The sequence below is a fragment of the Argiope bruennichi genome, chromosome X1 (genome assembly GCF_947563725.1).
Source record: "Argiope bruennichi chromosome X1, qqArgBrue1.1, whole genome shotgun sequence".
Lineage (NCBI taxonomy): Eukaryota > Metazoa > Arthropoda > Arachnida > Araneae > Araneidae > Argiope > Argiope bruennichi.
Genome location: NC_079162.1, coordinates 55911222 through 55932448, shown reverse-complemented (window position 1 = coordinate 55932448; position 21227 = coordinate 55911222). Strand labels below are relative to the sequence as shown.

The 21227-nt window shown below is 26.9% G+C and overlaps 2 protein-coding genes across 5 annotated transcripts in view; one reads left to right on the top strand and one right to left on the bottom strand.

The window, feature by feature from the left end:
- Positions 1–3397, bottom strand: part of LOC129958604 (BTB/POZ domain-containing protein KCTD3-like) — a 28834-nt gene extending 25437 nt beyond the window's left edge. Inside the window, exons 1-2 of the mRNA XM_056071202.1 lie at positions 3118–3397; positions 1774–1827 (exon numbers count right to left, since the gene is read on the bottom strand). Of these exons, the coding sequence (XP_055927177.1) occupies positions 1774–1827; positions 3118–3173 (110 nt within the window). The 5' untranslated portion in view covers positions 3174–3397. The remainder of the gene's footprint in view (positions 1–1773; positions 1828–3117) is intronic.
- A 589-nt stretch (positions 3398–3986) lies between these two features.
- Positions 3987–19829, top strand: LOC129958238 (guanine nucleotide exchange factor C9orf72-like). Of its 4 annotated transcripts, XM_056070536.1 has the most exons (8): positions 3987–4706; positions 8082–8180; positions 8790–8915; positions 11803–11919; positions 13617–13747; positions 13842–13899; positions 14904–15013; positions 18824–19829. In XM_056070536.1, exons 1-8 carry the CDS (start codon positions 4230–4232, stop codon positions 18960–18962), a joined length of 1257 nt encoding a protein of 418 aa, XP_055926511.1. In that variant the 5' UTR covers positions 3987–4229; the 3' UTR covers positions 18963–19829. The 4 variants fall into 4 exon arrangements, with proteins under 4 accessions (XP_055926511.1, XP_055926513.1, XP_055926512.1 ...); XM_056070538.1 differs by lacking the exon at positions 8790–8915; XM_056070537.1 differs by lacking the exon at positions 11803–11919.
- The last annotated feature ends 1398 nt before the right edge of the window (positions 19830–21227 follow it).

Sequence of the window (21227 nt, the reverse complement as noted above, 5' to 3'; positions counted from 1 at the left end):
TTATATTTGAATTATTATAAAATCAAGACACTCAAAATATGGGAATTTCATCTTCTTAACAATGGTTAAGTCAGTGAAGTGTCCGATTCCTTTGTTATCCATTCAGCCTGCAGTCTTCACTCAATGGCAGAAAAACCAGTATGTTTCTGAGTGAATCTGATGTTGTATTTTATTGATAGTTTTTGGTTACTCGGCTAAAAAATCAATGTAGTGAATGTCAACAATATTAAGTTGGCAGAGTGCCAAATATCCAATTGTTACTTTTTTTAAAAAGTTTTTTTATCACATTTGACAAAATAATTGATACGGTGACAAGCGATTCAAATGTCTTATTCTTGTGGATTGCCTCAAAGTGGCAAAATCTGTCCAGATATAGAGGTTCAGGCTTCTATCTATGTTTATATTGCAATGTCTATTAAAAATAGGAATGGAGGTTGTAAACAAGAAAAGCCAATGAACCAGCCACACAACCTGAACTACTGGTTCAATTTTGCCAATTTACGTCATCAATGCTCTTCCTCACAACTTCAAGAGATATAAAATAAAACATTGACACAGCCCTCAGCTTTGACAACTTCTCTAATTTTCATCACTAACTTGACAATTTCGACCCTTCGAAGTACAGCTAACCAAACAGAATGCTCTATCATTATTGTGCACTTTTTACTTACATTATTGTAAGTACATTGTTATTATTATCTATGTTGTGATAATAAAGATAAATTCATCAAAATTATTTGACATGACAAAATTAATCACATTAATTCTGGCCACCTGTAATAACCTCATTAATATATTAATATGGTCATTTTGACGTAATGCATGCTAGTAAAACAAAATAAAATGCTATTTTAAATTATGATTGCATAGTAATGATAGAACATTTTCATTGCTGAGCTATATGTTCAAAGCTATATGTATGTTGGTGAAATCATTCCAATTATTATGAACAGGGTCCTCCAAGTTTTATATTGCGATATCACATGAAAATGGAGATGAAAGGGGACAGATATTATTTAATGATGTATCCAGGAGTCATGAGTTTTCATTTGAATAAAAATCAGTGAAGTCAGTGCATTAGATATTCTATTCAATGGCTGTAATGGCAAAATCCATCCAAAGCATTCCTTTCCCACAGAGAATGTACAATAAAGAAGCTTCTGAGATTTCTCTCGAAATTAGAACTTGGCTGAGAGCGGGGGAGCAATGCTGATGTTAAATACATAGAATGTGGGCAAACAGTTGGTCATTAAGTAGCTAGTAGATTTTTTTTATTTTCTCTCATTAATCATCATTTGGTTAAAAGATTCTTATTAATCTGACACCATACAAGTAGTATCAGAATGTTGCTGCTGGCACTTCTAAGCATGTTTTAGTAATTAAAGGGAAGGATCATAAATTTATGGTAATAATAAAAGAATGTTAAAAGATATTTAAAGAGTTAACCATCATCAATCACAACATTCCTTACTGTCACTAATACATTTTTTAAATAATAAATTACTGATCTGTAACAGGAAATACAATTCAAAGAGAAATTGCTAAAACCTTGAAATTCCATTTTACTATATTTTGCACAGTCATTTTAAATGCTCAAATAAATCCCAACTTATTCCCAAGTATCATATCTTGATATATATTAACTTAACAGATTATAATAATTTATATGTGATATTATACCCAAGATGATGGTCAAGTTGTATTTAAATTTTTTTATCATCAAGAACATTCAAATACAAATAAGAAGTATAGGGTCAATATTTAAAAACATACCTTGTAAAAAAGGAATCGGGTACCCATGTCAATGTCTGTCGGGATGTTGCTAACCTAAATTACAGAACATTAACATTAACATTTTTATTATTAACATTTAACATATTAAATTAAACATTTTTTGTATTATAAAGTATGAAAAAATCCATTAAATTAAATATGACAAGAATAACAAATCAATCACGAACACCATTACTAAAATTTTGATTACAGCAAACTAGCAAGAACATACATAAAAAATAATAATAAAGTATGATGGTAAACCGGTATTTAATAGTCAATAAATAAAATAGTAGGTTATTTCAGAATATTATAATAGGTAAAATCCAACATACATATATGGTGACCTTAGAATTATTAATCACTAGCATCTTAATTCATCAATCAAAATTTGTGATATATTAATTTTATTTGCATTTAGAATTTTTATTAAATAAAGCTAATTCATTTTATAACATTTTCAGACAATCAACAATATAAAGCAGGTAAAATTTCACTATAAATCTTCAAAAAAAAAAATCAATCAAGCATTGATTATTTTTGCAATGCTAAAAATTGATTTTAAAAAATGACAAAGCTAGATTTGTTCAAACTATGCTAGCATTAACTTCTAATTTCATATACCATCACAATGACAAGTAAAACAGAAACTCAACAGAATATGTCTATGTTATAATCAATGTAATGTATCAGTTGGCATGTATAATTACAGATTAGTATGATAAAATGAATTAAAATAATGGAGAATAATTAATCATACTGATTAATCATAATCATCATAACACATATATTATTTGATTATCTAACAAAATATTGATATGAAACTTATTGTAAATTTTTTGAAATATCATATTTGCATGCTATTTTTCAAAATATTACATATATTAAAATATATTTTGAAATATCATATACCAGATTAGCTCATACATCAATGAACTAAAGTTAATGTAGTTCATTGATTAATGAACTACATTAACCTTAGTTCCTATATAAATTTCAATTTTAAATATCTTAGAAAAACTGGGTCATTTTAAGTACATACATATTATCTACAAATTCTAGATTAAAATATGAAAATGAAAAAAAAAAAAAAAAAAAAAATGCTTCAAATCAGACATATTTAAAACATGCAAGAATAATTATCTATATTTTAGTAAAAATTCAACAAATCAAAGTACTAAAAAAATCTGCTTAACAGTTAATCGAATCTAAAGAAATTTTTTTAATAGATGCTCAACTAACAAAATCATCCTTTCAACGGGAAAAAAAATTAGTTATCAATTTAGATTTTATTTTATTAACAGTAAGTAAATTCCTACATCTTAATTCACATAATATATTTACCTTGTTCCTCCAACATTTAATCGTATTATATCTCCTGGTAACATATAATGACACATTATTTCCTATACAATAAAAAATATCGCCTTAATAAAACATATCACAGATACTTTTTCTAAGTAGATAAGAGACGAAATGCAAGAGTTATTAGCATTGATTAACACGCGACGTTGACAGTTTCTAACGTGCAGTGCACCGTCTCGTCTACCTCATTAAATGTAAACGGAAAATAAATAAAAAGAAATAATTATAAAAAGAAACTCTAGTTCAGTCACTGCAGACAGCTACACCCTTGTTAAAGTGCGCACACTATTTGCGCAATGTGTCTTAAAAGTAACTTTTTCTTCCTATTTGTGATATTAGGTCTGCGAAACAAATGTAAAACACCTAATTACTATTCAATCTGTAAAAATATCCAAAATAATTTAGGCTTTATGACAAAAAGGGGAGAGTTTTATTTTTACCAAGTTTCATTATTCACTATGCTGATTGGATGAGAAAATTAAGGTAGTGAAAAATAAATTGTTATAATTTTTTTAAAATAAAGAATAATCCAATGAAAATATGACTAATCTACTTAAAAGCAATTATTTAGTAAGCAAAATCAATTATTACTAACCAGTAAAAAAGTTCCGAAAAGATACCAGACAAACCGTAATGAGGCTTATTTCTCCAGATTTTTTATTATTATTATAGATGAAATTTTCTGGTTCATATTTCTGAAGGTGAATTATCTTATAATATTTTGTAAAATTCATTCAGCGTTTTTAATGCAGCATTATTTAAGCAAAAAAAAAAAAAAAACCTGTATTTACGTATTTGTGGTAAAACCGACAGACAGATTCCAATATTCTATGAAGTGAAATGTAACATTCATCATGACAACAATGGAAATTTCCTTTTCAAAATTTTCGAAAAGAGCTATCGTTTACTAATTCATGGTATTCGGAAATAGTCCCCCCCCCTCTCTTGCATTCTGACTGTCACCTTGCAGCTTAGTAACATAATTCTTTTGTATAAAGAAACTTGCTAAAATAGTAGATTTCCAAAGATCAGCAAAGGTTGTCAGTTTCTGAATTAACAAAAAATATTGAATTATTTTTTAGCATTTGAATATGGAAGCCGTTATTTTGTCATCTTGGGATCATATTATGGGACCTCAAATTCAAAAACTGTGGTTTGTTAATGATTGTAAAAATAATTTGTTGTCTGAAATACCTTGCAATACATTGCATGAATTCAACATTTCCAAGCACAACAAGGATATTCTTCATACTGAATCTAAATACTCGCCTGATATGGAAATATACTCCATTATGTGCGGACAGTTACTCCTTAGTGAAGTGGATTCTTGCAAACCTTATGATGAATGGGCTTCAAGATTATATATATCAGAGTATAAAGTGATTGTAACTGTTGTATTTCATGTGAATACATGGATGAATTGTGTTAATGATATCAAGGGTACTAAAGATACTTGTTTGTGCTTTGGAACAATATTCAAATGTAAAGATCTTGATTTTGTTTTAAAAAATCATATGTTTATTGATCATCAACTTAGAAAAGCAGTTGATGTAATGCAGAATTCTTTGGTAAAATAATTTTTTCCTTGTTAATTCTTAGTATTAGTTGATAATTTAAAATATTTTGAATTGTATATTGATTATAATCTATTTTATTTTAATATAGCAATTAATAATTAACCTTATTATTTTTTAAAGCTTAAAATGGGTGACTTAGGTTCATTTTAATGCATTTTCAGCATTGAATGGAAATATAACCATTCTTTCCCTTTCGTGGCAGAAAGCTAGTTATAATATTGCTCTTCATTATTATGAACTTTAGGTTTAAATACATGATTAGGTAGAATTTTCATTATATTTATTTTCACATTTATTTTGTATTGTGATATATTTTTAAATAAGTGGATTATAATAAAAAATTTCTTTAACCAGTTAACACTGGTATCCTCTGTATAGGACAGGTATAGTTACTTATATGTCTCAACCAAACACATTCCAGTTTTTATTTTTATTTTGCTTTAGAAAGTTGATATATTTTTTCACACTCTTTAAGCATTTTCAACTGCATATAAACCCATGAGAGAAATGTGATTTTTTTTGTGTGTATGTGTGATAATGCAAGTAATTTGGAAGTATATATATATATTTAAAATCTGTAATAAGTTTTTAAAACAATAATCTGATCATTTTTTTATAGTTAAAAAAATAAAAATAAGAAGGCATTTTTTTAAAGTTTAATTTTATTTCATAGTCAACTTAATTTAAGACTTTCTAACATAATTTAAAAGAATTTTATTACAATCTGTACTTTATATTAAGATGGGCATTAACAGGTTAATTTGCATTTCACATGATATAGCAATATATAATATTTCTTTCAGCTATTATATACATCACAATATATACATAATAGATTTTTTTTAATGTTTCCTTTCTTTGCTACATGATAGAAATTTGTTTGAAGGATTTATGTTTGCATGATTATTCTGTGGTGAATAGCATATATGCCAGTAACAGTGCTTCTACCCGAACAGCTGTTTTGGTAAAATGGTTTAGTTACTGGACTACTAACCAAAAGGTCCCAGGTTCTATCCTTAGGGCATTCACCTATCGTTTCATTGGTGACCTCAGATGCTGAACCTTCAACCTTCGTACAGCTGTTGTGGTGCCATCTACCCGCAACCAAAGACTCACTTGACGCAGCAAACCAAAAAAGTCATCAGGCTCACGTGACGCAGCAACCAAAGTCGCCAGACACACTTGGCTCATCAGCATCCACACACGCTCGCCATAACACTTGGTGCTATTCAAACTGGGTATAGGCCCATTATGACAACAGCTACTACTAATAACTCAATACATCACCACTCAACATCCATATCGTTCGACTCACTGGAGGGAGAGTACTTTGGTGAATAGCATATAAGCCAGTAACAGTGCTTCTACCCGAACAGCTGTTTTGGTAAAATGGTTTAGTTACTGGACTGCTAACCACAAGGTCCCAGGTTCTATCCTTCATACATCATATCGCTTCACTTCCGATACCACTGATACCAAAGATATTACCACTAGTCTTAGTATCCAAAAGTGGTTAGCTAGTAATACTTGTTAGCTATTAACATAGCCATTAGTTTATGCTCAGTTTTTCATTCTGACAAATACTATAGATCAGTTTTCTACTCTTTGGAATAGCTGTTGTGTACTAGTAATCTTCTACCTTTCCATAGCTTGCAACCGTTTTTACATAAAAGGCATATTTATCTAGAAAATTCTTTTTTTTTTTTTCATTCACTTTTATGAAATTATTTTTATTTTATTTTTCTTTAAAGAAAAATAAAGATACTTTTTATCTTTCATATACTTTTAATTTTTATGTTAAAAAAATAAAAAAATTGATGTCTGCATTAGTTGATAGATCATTTTTACCATATTTTAATCCTCTTCGCTAAATATGGATGTATTATTTCCAATGTCATTTTTTCAAAAACTTTGATATGTATATGATTCATGAACGGTGTAATGATGGCTTTCATAAGTAATATAATCAATTGCCTTTATAGTTTTGCATCTAGTTTAATTAAAAATAAAATCTTATGAAGGTCTAACTTAAAAATGGTGAAATGCTCTTTTATCACAAGAAATCCTTACATTTATATTTTCAAGGAAATTATTGTGATAGAAACAGAACAATAGTTTAGTATAAGAATTCATTCTATTTTTTTTTTAATTTATTGAAAGTATTTAAAAACATTAACTCTTTGCAAAAAATTTAAATCAGGGAAATTGCTTTATTCATTTTTAAAATTTGGAAATTTTAATTAAACTTTGGGTGGATCAATTTTGCTAATCATTTATTTATATGTCATCATGAAGATAGAATCTGATTTTATTTTTTGTTTTCTGATTTTTCTTTATTATTAATAGCTTTTTATGTTTCTGTTTAATAAAAATATTAGAACAGTGAATGATTTGTTAATATACATATTCTATTTACAGACAATGATTGTTGAACAGTCGTAGAGTTTTTATGGAAATTTGATTAATTCCCATAAAATCCTTTGTTAGATTTAAAAATAAATTAATATTATGTAATTTTTTCTTATGTTTTTCTTATTCTTATCTTTTCTCATTATTTAGCAACATTATCATTTGGCTAGATTTAAATCATTTGGTTTTATTTATTTATTTTCCTCCGATATATTTTATTATCATAAATTTTGTGGAACTTCTTTAAAGTTGAATTACTCGGGTTGGATTATAAATAAATCTGCTAATCTTACTGAAAATAAAGGCAGGTACATTAGCTGAGTGTAAAAGATTACAATTTTACTTACAACTAGTGCTCCTGTAGCAATGAGAGCATAAAAGTTATATATTAATACATTGATTTTATTCTCTGTTTTCACTTTTTTGTCCATTTTTCTTAACATACATATTACAAACTGTTCAATTTAAGTGATAATAATTAATTGAAATCACTTAAAGTAAATAAAAAGTAGTTTAATGGCAAGACTCCATCATAAAATATATTATAAAATTGTATTTTTATTTTAAAGGAATTGTAAGAACTAAGCTGAGATTTTTTTTAATATGTATATTTTTAGAAAATTGCTTATTATGTACTTCTTATTTACTGTTTATTTTTCTAGCAAAGAATCCCCCCCCCACTGCCAAAGGAAAACATTTCTAAAATTACTGCATATTTATTAAATTTCCTACAAACTTGGGAAATTGTCTTCCTCAGATGTTGTTTTTCTATTATTTGTTGTGTTAAATTTGGAAAACCAAATTAAAAGGTAAAATTTGTCAATTATGAAGGTTTTAGTGAATTAAATTTTATCCATCTTCATCACTGCACAACTTCTTGTAAACCTAATTTGCTAACTACAGTATATTATAATAACTTTGAAAGAAAGACTTTATCAAAATTTGACATCTTTTTAGATTAATTTCGATTCTATGATGAAGACAGTTGAGGAGATCATAAGAAATATCATTTTAGAGCTAAGTGCCTTACCTGAAGAGAATTTAGTGAGCTTACAGGTAAATATTTATGTACTATTTTTTAAAGAAAACGACTGAAATTATAATCTGTTTATCAGTTAAAATTCTTATTGTTCTGCCTTGGCCACTAGTGTTAAATTATATGCAATTATCTGTAAAAACTTTTATGTGTAAAATTATATATCGGCACCTAAATGCTTACATATGCACCTATATTTAATATATATTATAAAGATATATTTTATGGGTAACTATTTATTATTAATAGCTTAATACCTTTCGAAATATGAATATAAATTATTTTTAACAGATTTTTAGAATTTGCCATTTTTCTAAATGTTTAATTTTCTATCAAAAAATAAAATTAAAGATTTGGACAAAATAAAACTCTTTCAAAATATGATCTGTTAATCATATCATTTTTTTTATAAAACTAGATTAGCATGTGTGTAAACAAGTTTTTTTCTAGATTGCTCTGAAAAAAGAGTTTTGTCCTAGTTGTAGATTTCAGGTATTCATAAATTTATTTTTCTCAATATAAAAACATGTATAAAATCATTGACATTAATTAGCATTTCTAAACAGAATATTCTTATAACTGAAATATTTTCTCATTTTAATGCATGAATCATTTTTATTCTCATTTAGAATCTGAAATATCCATCATTTCAGAGTTTTGTAAACTCGAGCATTATATCTAAGGCACTTACATCTTATTTGCAAACATCTGAATGCTGTGTTGTCTTGGGTAGTTCAGAAGTTTCTGTTAATCAGGTATTAATACTGGTCAAATATCAGTTTACTATGTTATTGCAGTTAACAATTATTTGTCTCCTATTTTCTGGTAAATTTTATATATTCAGATTTAAAGACAAAAACTTACTGTTTTTTAACCAAATAGAAATTTTATAAAAACCAATGCATTTGTTCCATTAAAAAAAAAATAATTGATGTATGTTGTAAAATTTTGTGTAAGAATATTGTAAATAATTTGTTGTGACTTTAAAATATTCTTTGAATTGCCAGATGTTAAATAAAATTCTTGATTCATGTATGACAAGAAGAAGCCTCCTTGTATAAGATTTTTTAAACCATTTGATCAAGAGATCAGTTGGTCTTGCCTCTTTGTTTTAATTTAGGAGAGAGTGTTTTACTTCTACTGCCTATGTTGGCAACAAGTGTCAAAACTTGAAGGTTTTTCTGCTTCAGAATAAAGATTAACAACTAATTATTTAATTTAATTTGTTGCTATTTTAAAGAAATGCTTGTAACATTTCTTTGATATTAGTACTATATATAGACTAATAATCTTATTTTGTGCAATCTCTAATTTTTTTTTCCCAAACTGAAAATCTGTTATAGAGATTTAAATATGAAGATGTGCCATATTGTACCTTTGATCACCAAGATTATGTTGTTTCTTTAATTAGGTCACAGGTACGATATTTCTTATTTAAAGGGAACTAGGGATATTTCATCCGACATTACTTTCTCAGATTATGAGGAAGATAATAATTCATGTATACCTTCTCTATTTGACCTTTGGTTAAATGGCCTATCTCAAGAAATTTCCATTCTAATCATAAAAAAACATTGTAATAGGAAGAAGGTAATATGTTTTTGGGACCCGAAGTAAATTTTCTTTTTTCATTTCTGTGTGAATTAAAAGATTATTCTTGAAATAAAGATTAATTGAAATATTTCTGAGTTGTAAGTATACTTCATCATTTTATATACTGTATTGCTCAATATCTTTAGATAACTTTTAGTAACAATTATCTTCCTATAGGCTAACTTTTCGATCTTCAGATAGCTTAAGAAGACTACTTTTCATCAATTATTTAAGCGCTTTTTCTATTATATCCAACCAAGGGCTGAAACACCGGCACTGTTACTACTTGACAATCCTGAAACTCGCATAACTATTCCTGCAATGACATGACAGAAAAAAAAATGGTGTAATTATCAGGATCGGTCATCCTCACTACAATTATCGAATGCAGCCATTTGACAAGATATATTTGACACGTTCCAAACTTATTATAACCGAGCAAAGAACAACTAGATATTAACACTGGGTAATAGTGGTGAACCTGTTACCATATATGATGTGACTAAATGGGACTACTGAATCTGATTCCCATTAGTATCATGAAAGATTAAATGTTATAGGTTTTGTTCCTTTTAATAAGAATATTTTTATTGGCGAGTTTCTGCATTCAACTATAACTAAAAGAGTTTATGCATGGTTCAGCCATTACAGGTTCGTTAATACAAATTCTGACCTAAACCTAAAATTCTGTCAGTCAAATTTACCATTGATCTCTTCAATGATATCCCCTGAAAGTATGAGGCTCTTTCCTAAGGCTCATAGAAGAATAGGAGCAAGCAAAGGAAAACCAAAAGTTAAATCAAAGATAATCACAAATAGTCCAGAAAAATTCGTCTTATAAGCAGGGAAATCAAATGATGCCCCTGAAAAAAAAAAAAAAGAAACATAGAAAGGGACTACTGATGCTTTAACAGGAAAAAAAAAAGTCAAGTAAAAAATGAATTATGAAAGTAGTGGTAAATTTGTCTCAAATTATTAAGTTCAGTAAAGACTTTCCACATTTATTAAATAATAACATAATGAATATATTTTAAAAGAAATGAATCTTGTAAAAACTATTAACTCTTGTAAATAGTTTTTTTATAAATATAAAACTAAATAAATTTATATGTATAAAACTTTTTATGTATATAAATCAAAAACGACTAGTAGCATTGTATGTGAATAAAATTTATTTTTTCATTTATGTTTGTTTTATAATGTGTGTGGGTCAAAAGTACAGCATCCCATAGTCAAAGTTTCCAAAATTTTGGTCTTTAAAATATGTCATGGATGCAGAATTAAACAGAATTCAAAACAGCATTCATAACAGAATTGTGAACTTACATGAAAGCCAATAAAAAAAATTAGTATTAAAAATCGGTCAGAGGTACAACATTTTTCCTACCTGTTTGCGTATGAATATTCTTTTCATATGCTGTAAGTGAAATGACGTTAATTAAAATTATTTAAAGGAATAAGTGTTGTGGAAGGTGAGATTTAGCAAAGATAAGGTTTGGGTATATTTTTAACACAAATAATAAGTATTGAGTTTTCAAGTAATACCATTGTGAAACACTTTTTTTACTTGTAAATTGTTTTCTGTTAGTAAAAGAGAAATAAAAAAAAAAGTTTTAGAAATAATTTCTAGCAAATACGAGACCCAGTTTTAAACTGTTTGTTTTCATCAATGATATTCAGAAATAATATTTTTATTCTATGTTCTTGAAACAGAATTCCTTAATTATCAGTGAAAAATTTACTTGAATACATTCTCAAAATTTTATTGGGCAATAAATTATTTAACTTTATTTGGTAGTAAAATTACTCATTCTCTAACGATTTTTTGAGGTTCTGTTAGAAATATATTTAAACATCAAACTCATTTTCAAAATACTCTGATCATATTTTAAATCTAAAGTCATTTTTGATATTTTTTTTTCTTTAAAATCGGATTTCATTTCTTTAAATGTTTTAATTTTTGAATTGATACTGTTGTAAATGTAATAATGATTTAATCATTTTTAAAAATTTTGAATATGCCTCAAAATATTATGTATTTTATTTTAGGTTTTGAAAGCTTTATCATTATTTAGCTCTCCGAAAAAGCCATTTTCTTCAAAAGGCACATCCCAAATATCACCAAAACCTTATTTTAAGGGAATATTTATTCAGGAATCTAATAAAGTAAATATACGTATATGTTTTTTTAGAAGTGCAATGGCACTATTTGAAACTGACCATTCACTTAAATTTGTAATAGAGTGAAAGTTTCTTTTTTAAATATATATATATATATCATATCAGACTCAGTTCGGATATTTAGCTGATAGTTTAATTTTCGTAACATATGGTTTTAAATATTTGTTTCAAAGTTATGAAATCTATTTAAGTGATATATTTTTGAATATTCAAAAGATGAAAAAGAATAATAGAGGTATTTCAATGAAAAAAAAAACTTTAAAAGATATCTCTTCCACATATTTGTTTACATTTTCAGCTGTTTCTGATAAAAAGTTAATGGAATTTGGGTTTTTTTTTGTTGTTGTTGTTTGTTTGTTTGTTTTTAATGATGAAGTTTAAATTTTCAGTAACAACTTCAGATACATTGTGTATGGAATTCTTTTTTAAATAGCTCTTTTCACATTTTATTCATGACTAAAATTAAGTAAATGAAAATTGTTGCTCCTCTGTCCTCTATGAATATTCACTATTATTATTAAATCAGTTTTAGTTGTATGCTGATTTCAAAAACGAAAAAATCATATTTTGATTTGTAACCATCACATTTTAAATTCATTAATTTACCATCAATTTCTGAAAAATAAAACATATATGATTTAGTAATAGTGGTTCTCAACTTACAAATGTATTTTAAAATATAAGATGTTTGCACCTCTGATCAAAATCTTCTTCATTATGATCAAAATAGGATCACAGAACAAAATATTTAGGTTGCAATAATCATAAATTACTTTTAAAAAATGATATTTCAAGACTTGATATCTTTAATTAATTTATTAAAATGAAAATCAAGTATCATTTGAACATCATACATTATTCTTAATATATTAATAATAACTCTATATAATATATATAGAGAGTTATTCAATATGTTGAGTGCCTAATCCTTTTTTACAATCAGTTGATTAATCTATTAATGACATTGACAAACTTTCCCAGTTTCCCATAATAAACAAAAGTGCTGCTGTATTAGTGTAAGAAGTTTTGTATTAAAAATATATTGGTATTTGATATATGTCATCATTAGTGATTCTTCACCCTGCTTATCATATTGTCATTTTATATATTGAATAACTGTAGATAGAAAAGATTACCAAAAACTGATAACATTCCTTAGAGAAACACTTCTTTTGAACTCACTGTTCAAAGGAATATCAATTTTACTCCCAAGTGTAAACGTTTTCTTTGAAGAAGCCTGTGCTAGCTGAATATGTTGAGAAGGCTGAGTAAATTAGCAAACATGAATTTCAAATATGTGATGAAAAATCCAACAGAAATTCTCTTCAGTTGGTTTAAAATACTAGTCACATATTGTTCATTGAAAAACAGTAATTTTATGCAAAATTTATACAGCATAAAACTCTGTAACATTTACTTTTCAATACAATCCTATTTAAACTTAAATAATATACTTTCTTATGTTTATAAAGCAACTACTACTTCTTGTTACATTGTATTATTTTTTAATGGAAAATTTAAGTGCCTATGTTCTAGCTTTTATCAAATGATGTGTTTTTGTTTTTATTGTTATATTTTAAATGAAAAATTATTTTTTAAAATTTTGAATCAACATGCATTTAGTGATTCTTGCTAGGGGTTTTTATGTGTTAATTATAATTTCGGCTGTGTATTTCTTATAGGACACAAACAAGGAAAGTGAATTTTTGTTAGAAAAGGCATTTAAAGAATCACTTTCCCTAACAGTTGTTGACACTGATCTGAACAAAGTTTGGCAGACAATAGCTATTCAAGATCCTAATAATATGAGCAGGTAACTAAATATCAGTACTTCTATTTTATTGCCTGCAAAAAAATATTCCACCTACTTTTCTCCTGAATATTTTTAACTTATGGTAAATTTGCAGATATTCACCTTCAATTGTAAGTGAAACTGGGCAGCTAATCACTCAATTCCTAAATGATGTAAGTTTGATAAGAATATTTTGTGACTTATTTTTGTCCTGCCTTTTGATAGCTGAACTTAGTGAAATTGAATAATCTAAATTTGCAAATCAAAATAAAATTAACTTTGCAATTAATATTTGACATATGTTGAAATGATTTTTGAGTGGTTTGTGTTTTGTCTTTAAAATTTGATTTAAAATAAAATGTTCTAGTATTAAAATACTTTAAGCATTAATAACTTTTATCCAGCAAAAAACTTATTTTATTATCATTATTAACCATGCTACTGTCTGATATTTTGTACAAAGTAAGATGCAAAAGAAATCAAATGAAGTTATAATGGAAAAAAAAAATTGAACATATTCTGATAAAAAAAAAATTCCTAAAGCATCTTAATATACACATTCACCTTATTTCTTTCTTTCTTTTTTTTTTTTTTTTAATCTTTTTTTTTTTTTTTTTTTTTTTGAATTATATGAAATTTTAGGAATTCCAGGATTTGTATCTTGTAGTGAGCAGTTCAGAATTGAATTCTAGGATAAAATGTTTTTAGTTTAATACATCCATAGCTAAGTACAAATATGCATGCATTTGTATATAGAAAAAAAATTCAAAATGGTTCCAGATCTTTGTATTCACACAGACATGTATTATACATTATAGCCATACATTTATTGCTAGTATAACAATTTTTGAGAAAAATCAATAAAATTGAACTTATAAAAGAAATGTATTTTAGTTTAACCTAAAAGGTACAGCTGATGAAAATGGTATGCTTGTTTTTAATTTAATATTATCATTAAAATTTCACTAACTGTTCATTTCTTCCTGTTTATTAAATAATTTAATTTTCTCCTTTTGTTGAAACATGGCAGTAATTAATGTTATATTCCATTTATTATACAAAAATCTGATATGTAATGTTTAATGGTCTGTTATATAATGTTTAAGTTAAAATTTCTATTTTGATTTAAAATTTCTGAAACAATTATATTTTAATTAGTATGCATTAACTTTTTCAGTTGGCATTTATTCAGCAAAATGGAGGGGATGCTGAAATTTTTATAGAAAATTTTAACACATTTTTGTTGTCCAAATCTGCATCTTTTATAAAAGTTATGGATGGCTACAGGTAATTTTGTTTACTTGGAAAAATCTATCATTGTTGAACCATTCTGTTGTTTTGTATAATAGTTTAACCAAAATAATGTAATTTTCAGATAGTAAAAATGTAATACTTCTGATGCAAGTTCAAAGCTTCATTTTTATCCAAATTAGAAGAATGTCAAAGTCAAATTTGTAAAAACTTTGTTTAAATCATTAATATGTTTATTATGTCATGTTTAATCATTAGCTTTTAATACACATTTTCTTAAAAGCTATGCATATTGCTGAGTTGAAAATGTGAACTTACAGCATCTAAAAAGTTTATTTTGAAGATGCAGAAGTTTTTGTAATGTCACTTGTGCAACATGAATATAAATATTAATTTCTGATTAATCAAGGAATATTCTGATAAACCTAAGGTAATAAAAAGCAAAGCATTATGTAAACAAATAAAAGGAATTAATTCAGAAAATTCTAGAAGTAATTTACTAATGTTTGATGGAAGTACCAAAAATGTATGTAAGCAAGTAAAATAAAAGTTATTGTTGGTTAGAAAAGCAGCCCATAGAATTTGACATAGGAAAAAGGAATTCTTGAATGAAAAAAATATAGCTATTATTAATTCTACATGTAAAAGGAGTTAGGATAAAATGAAAGAAAAAAAAATACTGATTGGTAGTGTATATATAATAGAACTGCAGAACAATCTAGCAGATGTTTTTAAAAATTCTACTTTTCATTTAAAATTGAAGTTAAGAGAACTGAAATTATTTGCTAATATTATGAAACTTTGCCTTTGATGAATTATGATGAAATAGCCCAAAATTAAACTTGCTTATGTGTGCTAAAAAAAATCATATCTGAAAGAGCACCATGATTCAGGGGCATAAGAACTATGGTTCTATGTAATCAAAACATTAAACCATTACTATCTGGTTCTTAATAAAGAGGAACTACTACAAATATGTCATATTAAAGATTCATTACGAAGGTACTGTTTCTTGACCTAAAATAAATTGCTCTGAACGCGAACGATTTTATTGCAAGCTTGAAATATGCCCATTCATTGCCAAGAACATGCAAACATTACAGTAAATAGACTAGCTGGAAATCTTAAAGTAAATATTGTGAGAGTGTAAATATTGACAATTATGGGAAAGTGTTTGTGGAACAATGGTTATGGAACAAAATTGCGCGTAGCATTTGTGTGCGTCAAATAATCAAAAAAGAGTGTAGTGTGAATTTATTGTTTTGAATTATTAATTTAGATTAATAATTCGAAATTATGTTTTACCCTGAAACCTTTTCTGAATCATTTTGCTTAGTCAAATAAGTATGTTGACTCTAAAGTACTATTTGTAAAATAAAAAATAAACTTTGAGAAATTGAACTAGAGTGGGTTCTGAAGGAGAAAGGTTTTTCAGAAATTAATCTTTATGGAACAGAGATATGGTCGCACAAAGCAATTCCATCCATTCGAGAAATATATGCACCATTTGTTGGATCGAAGACAAAACTCCAATACCAGATCATCTGAATGAGACACCATGAGGTATGTGCAAGCAGTAGAGCACCCAATCATCATACCACTCATTCAGGTCTACACCACCAGAAGGCTGCCAATTCCACGGCTGTTCATTTGAAATTCGACATAATATTACATTTGCAGATTCATTATAGCATAACTGCAATAACAATTAAACGAAATTTACACTTAATATTAGCACTTAAAATGCAAATTCATTATGACATTATTTCATTTATACAACAAAAATCAATGTCACCACCAGATTAAAAGATCTGATAAAAGCATTAGCTGTTTAACTTTAGGGTTAAAAAAGAATTAAACAGAATAGAATAGAAGAATACCCTTACGAATGTTTGTGAATCATATATATATACATATATATTCAATTTATCCACATTTGTGAAATTATTATTTTCTAAACACGTGAATTCAAACTTTACTTTAATTTTTAAATTATGTTCAGTTTCCCACATTCTTTAGTCTGCAAGTGCCGGCGTCTTGGCATAGAGATAGCGCGTCTTCCCCGTGTTCTGGGCGTGTTCTATTTGTGAGGTGTGTGAACATGCCCCCATGTAAAAAGGGGTTGTGCAAGCGAATGTGACGCATGAAATAGCTGAGTCGTATTCTTGACACTAGTTGGCGATACTGAAAAAACAAGAGACGCTCACTCGGCTTAAATGTTGGCGGGCTTATAAAGTGCCATACGTCACAACACAACAATAACAGTCTACAAGTACCTAAAATAAATGTTAACTCTGCAAAATTTAGGAAAATTTTCTTTTGAAATTAAATAATCTGTGATTGTACTTCCACGCCTTCATTTTTCTGCTATCTGTTTGCTCTGCTGAGTGTGTTGCTCTTCGGTCATGGATTTAATAAGGAAAACTTAATAATTGCTAGAAAATGAACTTCCTTAACCATGAAGAAAATGAATAAGGATATGTTTTCCGTTAATATAGTGGCTGCTTCCTTTATTAAAAGTTTCAGATATATTAACAAAATTCAATTTATCCGCGTTTTTAAGAATTAATTTTCTAGCCACTGAAACATCAATTTTAAAAGGTGCTTTAACATCTGAGTTACGCAAATTTCTCCTGCTTCTCAGGCATTAGTAACTTTAACTCAAACTGCTGCTCAAATTATTCTCTAGTTTAGTTCCAAATTGGAAACGCACTTCATGAAGTGTTGAAAAGTCTCCATTCCCTTTTTCTTCCTCTTTAACGAAGAAACCTTAAATCTTTGCTATCGTTTCTGTAGCGAAGCGGCATCATATTTCTTTCTAATTGTCAAGTTTCAGATTCTTTGACAATAATATCAAAAAACTGCATTTAAGACTCATCTTTAATTCTTCGAGTTTACAATAAACTGAGTTTTGGCCTTTGATCAACCACTGCATTTCCTTTAAAGCTGCAGCATAGCATTCATTTTTAAGAAATGAATATTTCAAAGAAAACATGTTTTAAAGAAATGAAAAAGCGTGGAAAGAAAGAAGAAATTTTCTTATTTTTCTTTCTACTATTCTTTTATTTCATATATATTCTATTTCTGTATTTTTATCCATCCTCTTTTATGTATGTATGCATAATAGTCGCTAAGATTTAAGTTACTTATATATAAATAAATAGTCTCTATTTTAGAAAACAATGTTGCAGTGCAGAGTTTTTCTTTTATCTTAATAATGTATATTTTCCTTTTTATCGTTCAAGAATTAACTGTAGAATTTAAGAAAATATCCTTGTTTTGTTAGTCCTAGCATGGATTTTTTTTTTTTTTTTTTTTTTTTTCCCTGGTGCCTATGTAATTACTAGGAAAAGTATTTTTTAGATTAAAATAAGATTCATTATTATGAATGAATCTTACTTTTATAATAAAATTGTAAGAAAAGCAATAATTTAACTGTGAAGTAAATGTTTTATTACTCTTAATAAATTATGTTATAGTTAACTGAATAAAATGCATATTAATTAATTTTATATGAATTTCAATTGTATATTAAAGTGTGAATATTTTCTGTGACAGGTAGTGGAGAAAGAATCCAGAAATATCTTTGAGTAGTTCAGTCATATACATTTGCATAATTTTTCTCATTTTTATTATTATACTTTGCAGTTTTCACTATCATTGCGATACACTGTCATTGTATCATGATATTAATGAAGGGAATGAAATATATGCGTACCATTTATAAATTCATAATATCAAAAGTGAATTTGATATTGCATGGCAAAAAACATTAATTAAAATATTGATTTTTTTTAATTGTTTACTTCTGCTTATTGTAGAATTACTGTCTTTCATATTTTGTAGGCAATGTAAAGGAACTTTAGCTGAAAGTGAAATTATGACATTATTTGGTGTGAATAATTCTGCAGACCTTCAAATATTTCTTGGAATCGCCGAGAGACTAAAACCAGGATTTAGGACTACTTATACTTGTTCATTTTAAATATTTACTTGTACCATTTAATCACTTTAAGTTTTATTTTAAGCTTTCAAAATTCAGCTTTTATTTTTTATTTTTTTTTTTTATTTTTTTTTCTTTTACTATATGAGACAAGAGTATTTTTAATGTAACTCTAAAATCTCTGTATGCAGTATCATTTTGATATCATTAGAAATTACACCATTTATAAATTATAGTCTTTTTAAATGATAAATTATTATATTTTATTATTATTATTATGAGATTTAATTTTTATCACTGTACCTTAAATTACTACTTATACTGAAATTAGAGGAAACAAATTATCTTACTCTTAATTTAATTTGGCATCAGTTCGTTATCTTAATTTCCTTAGAACTGTAATATAGAAGATACTTCTGCAGTCGTTTGCATTCCAAAGGATTGAATAACACTTAAAATCACTCATTGTGCAATTATTTGGTAGTGAAATCAATATGATTAACTGTTCTTATTTTTCTGATGATTAAGGTTTTATTGTCAGAAATGTTTGCTATGTTTTTTTACTGCAATTATACTTAAAAACATAGCTCTTTTTGTTTGTTTGTTTTTGCTTTTGTAGTACTTAACTCAGTAGGAAATATAAAAAGGAATGTCGGGTAGGAAAGACTTTATTATTAGTACTTACTTTATTATTTATCAAGTTTACTCTGAATATTGTATGTTGACAAATATAGCAATTAAGGTATAATTTTGTAACAAGATCATACCAACTGAAAAAAAAAAGACTTATACCACATTCCATTTGAAAATAGATGAAATTTCATATATGTATTTTTTATAGTTGTGTATTGAAATTTTGTTATGTGATAATCGTTAATCATATTCCAATAAAGTATTTTATTTTTCGTTTGAAGTTAGTTTTATTATGACTATTGGCTTTATAGTTAATATGATTTAATGTCAACTTTTTTAAATGATTTTAAAATGTATGGTAGTTTTTAGTTAAATTCACGATAAGAGTGCAAAAGCTGCATAGTTAATATGGCTAAAGTCTATTTTAGTGTGTTCCCTATATCGCCAGTGAAATACAAGATAGTTGCTAAGGTAAAGAATGGTGTGAAGAACGCATAGTTAAAAATTAATTCAATAAATTCTTAACCTATTGTCAATTTTGCAAGTGAATTTAGATTTAATTTTCAAACTTTATTGTTAGGGATTGCTTTACCTTTCAAAGCAGTGTGTGTGGGGGGGGGCGATCTGTGGAGGTATTATTGGTACAAAGCATTAGAGCTCCATAATCTGAGTTGGGCTTTCAAGACCATAATTTGAGAAATGAAGTATTTGTGAGTTATTACACAGACACACACACAAAAAAAAACAAGTTGAAAGTTTTATATATTTTTGCCGAACAGACAAGTTAGATATATGAACAGAAAAATTTCAAATTAACTTTTTTTTTCTTGTGTAAACATGGAGATTTGAAACATTTCTAGTTTTTTACAAATTAATCTGAGGCATAGCACTCTCTCTCTGTTTTCCTCCTGCAATGCATAGAATTCGTTTGATATTTTGTAGTGAATGAATTCAAGAGATGCTAATGTGCAGAAATTACTATATAATTGTACTTTTCATCTCATAATTTTTAACTGTATATTCTTTATAGCATCAGAGAAGAAAATTCTTGCTCCCCCCATCTCTATTTTTTTTTATATTTGTTAATTAATTGACATAATCTGCACTAGGTTCAAATTCTGTTCAAGGGGAATTTTGTTTTACAATTCTCTTGTGTTTCTTCAAAGCAGAAGCTAATCTAACTAAAAATGAATGAATCTATTAGCAATAACAGAATTCTAATCACAGTTATTTCAAAAACGAAATCTGATTTCTGGGCCCCCAAATTCTGTTGTAAAATTTTTACTAATCTACATACTTTTTTTTATTTTTTGAATTTCAAAGTGGTTTTTGTCTGTTTTGTCTTCATAATAATTTTTTTTAATTGAAATTAATATTTATCAATATTTTTTTCAAAGGTAAAATCTAAAATTCTTTAAGATTTTGTTTATCTGTACTTATTCAGAGTTTTAGAATTCAAATTTTTGAGCGATAATCTTTATATATATTTTTCCCTAAAGGCATGTGACTATGTTTGGTGTAGATAATTTGGAAAATGTTATAAAATGATTTACTTTTGAATTTTTACAAAAGAGAGATTAAAAGAATTTAAATTCAGAATTTTGGAAATAAATATATTAACTAGTTTATGAATTAAGAGATAGCTGTATTTCTGTTTATCTTTGATTTGTCATG

Excerpts from the sequence above, each read along its gene's own strand:
- LOC129958238 (XM_056070536.1), top strand. The coding sequence starts at position 4,230 with ATGGAAGCCGTTATTTTGTCATCTTGGGATCATATTATGGGACCTCAA. Across the intron at positions 8,916-11,802 it reads CAGAAGTTTCTGTTAATCAG|GTTTTGAAAGCTTTATCATT; the intron begins GTATTAATACTG and ends ATTTTATTTTAG. Across the intron at positions 11,920-13,616 it reads TTATTCAGGAATCTAATAAA|GACACAAACAAGGAAAGTGA; the intron begins GTAAATATACGT and ends TATTTCTTATAG.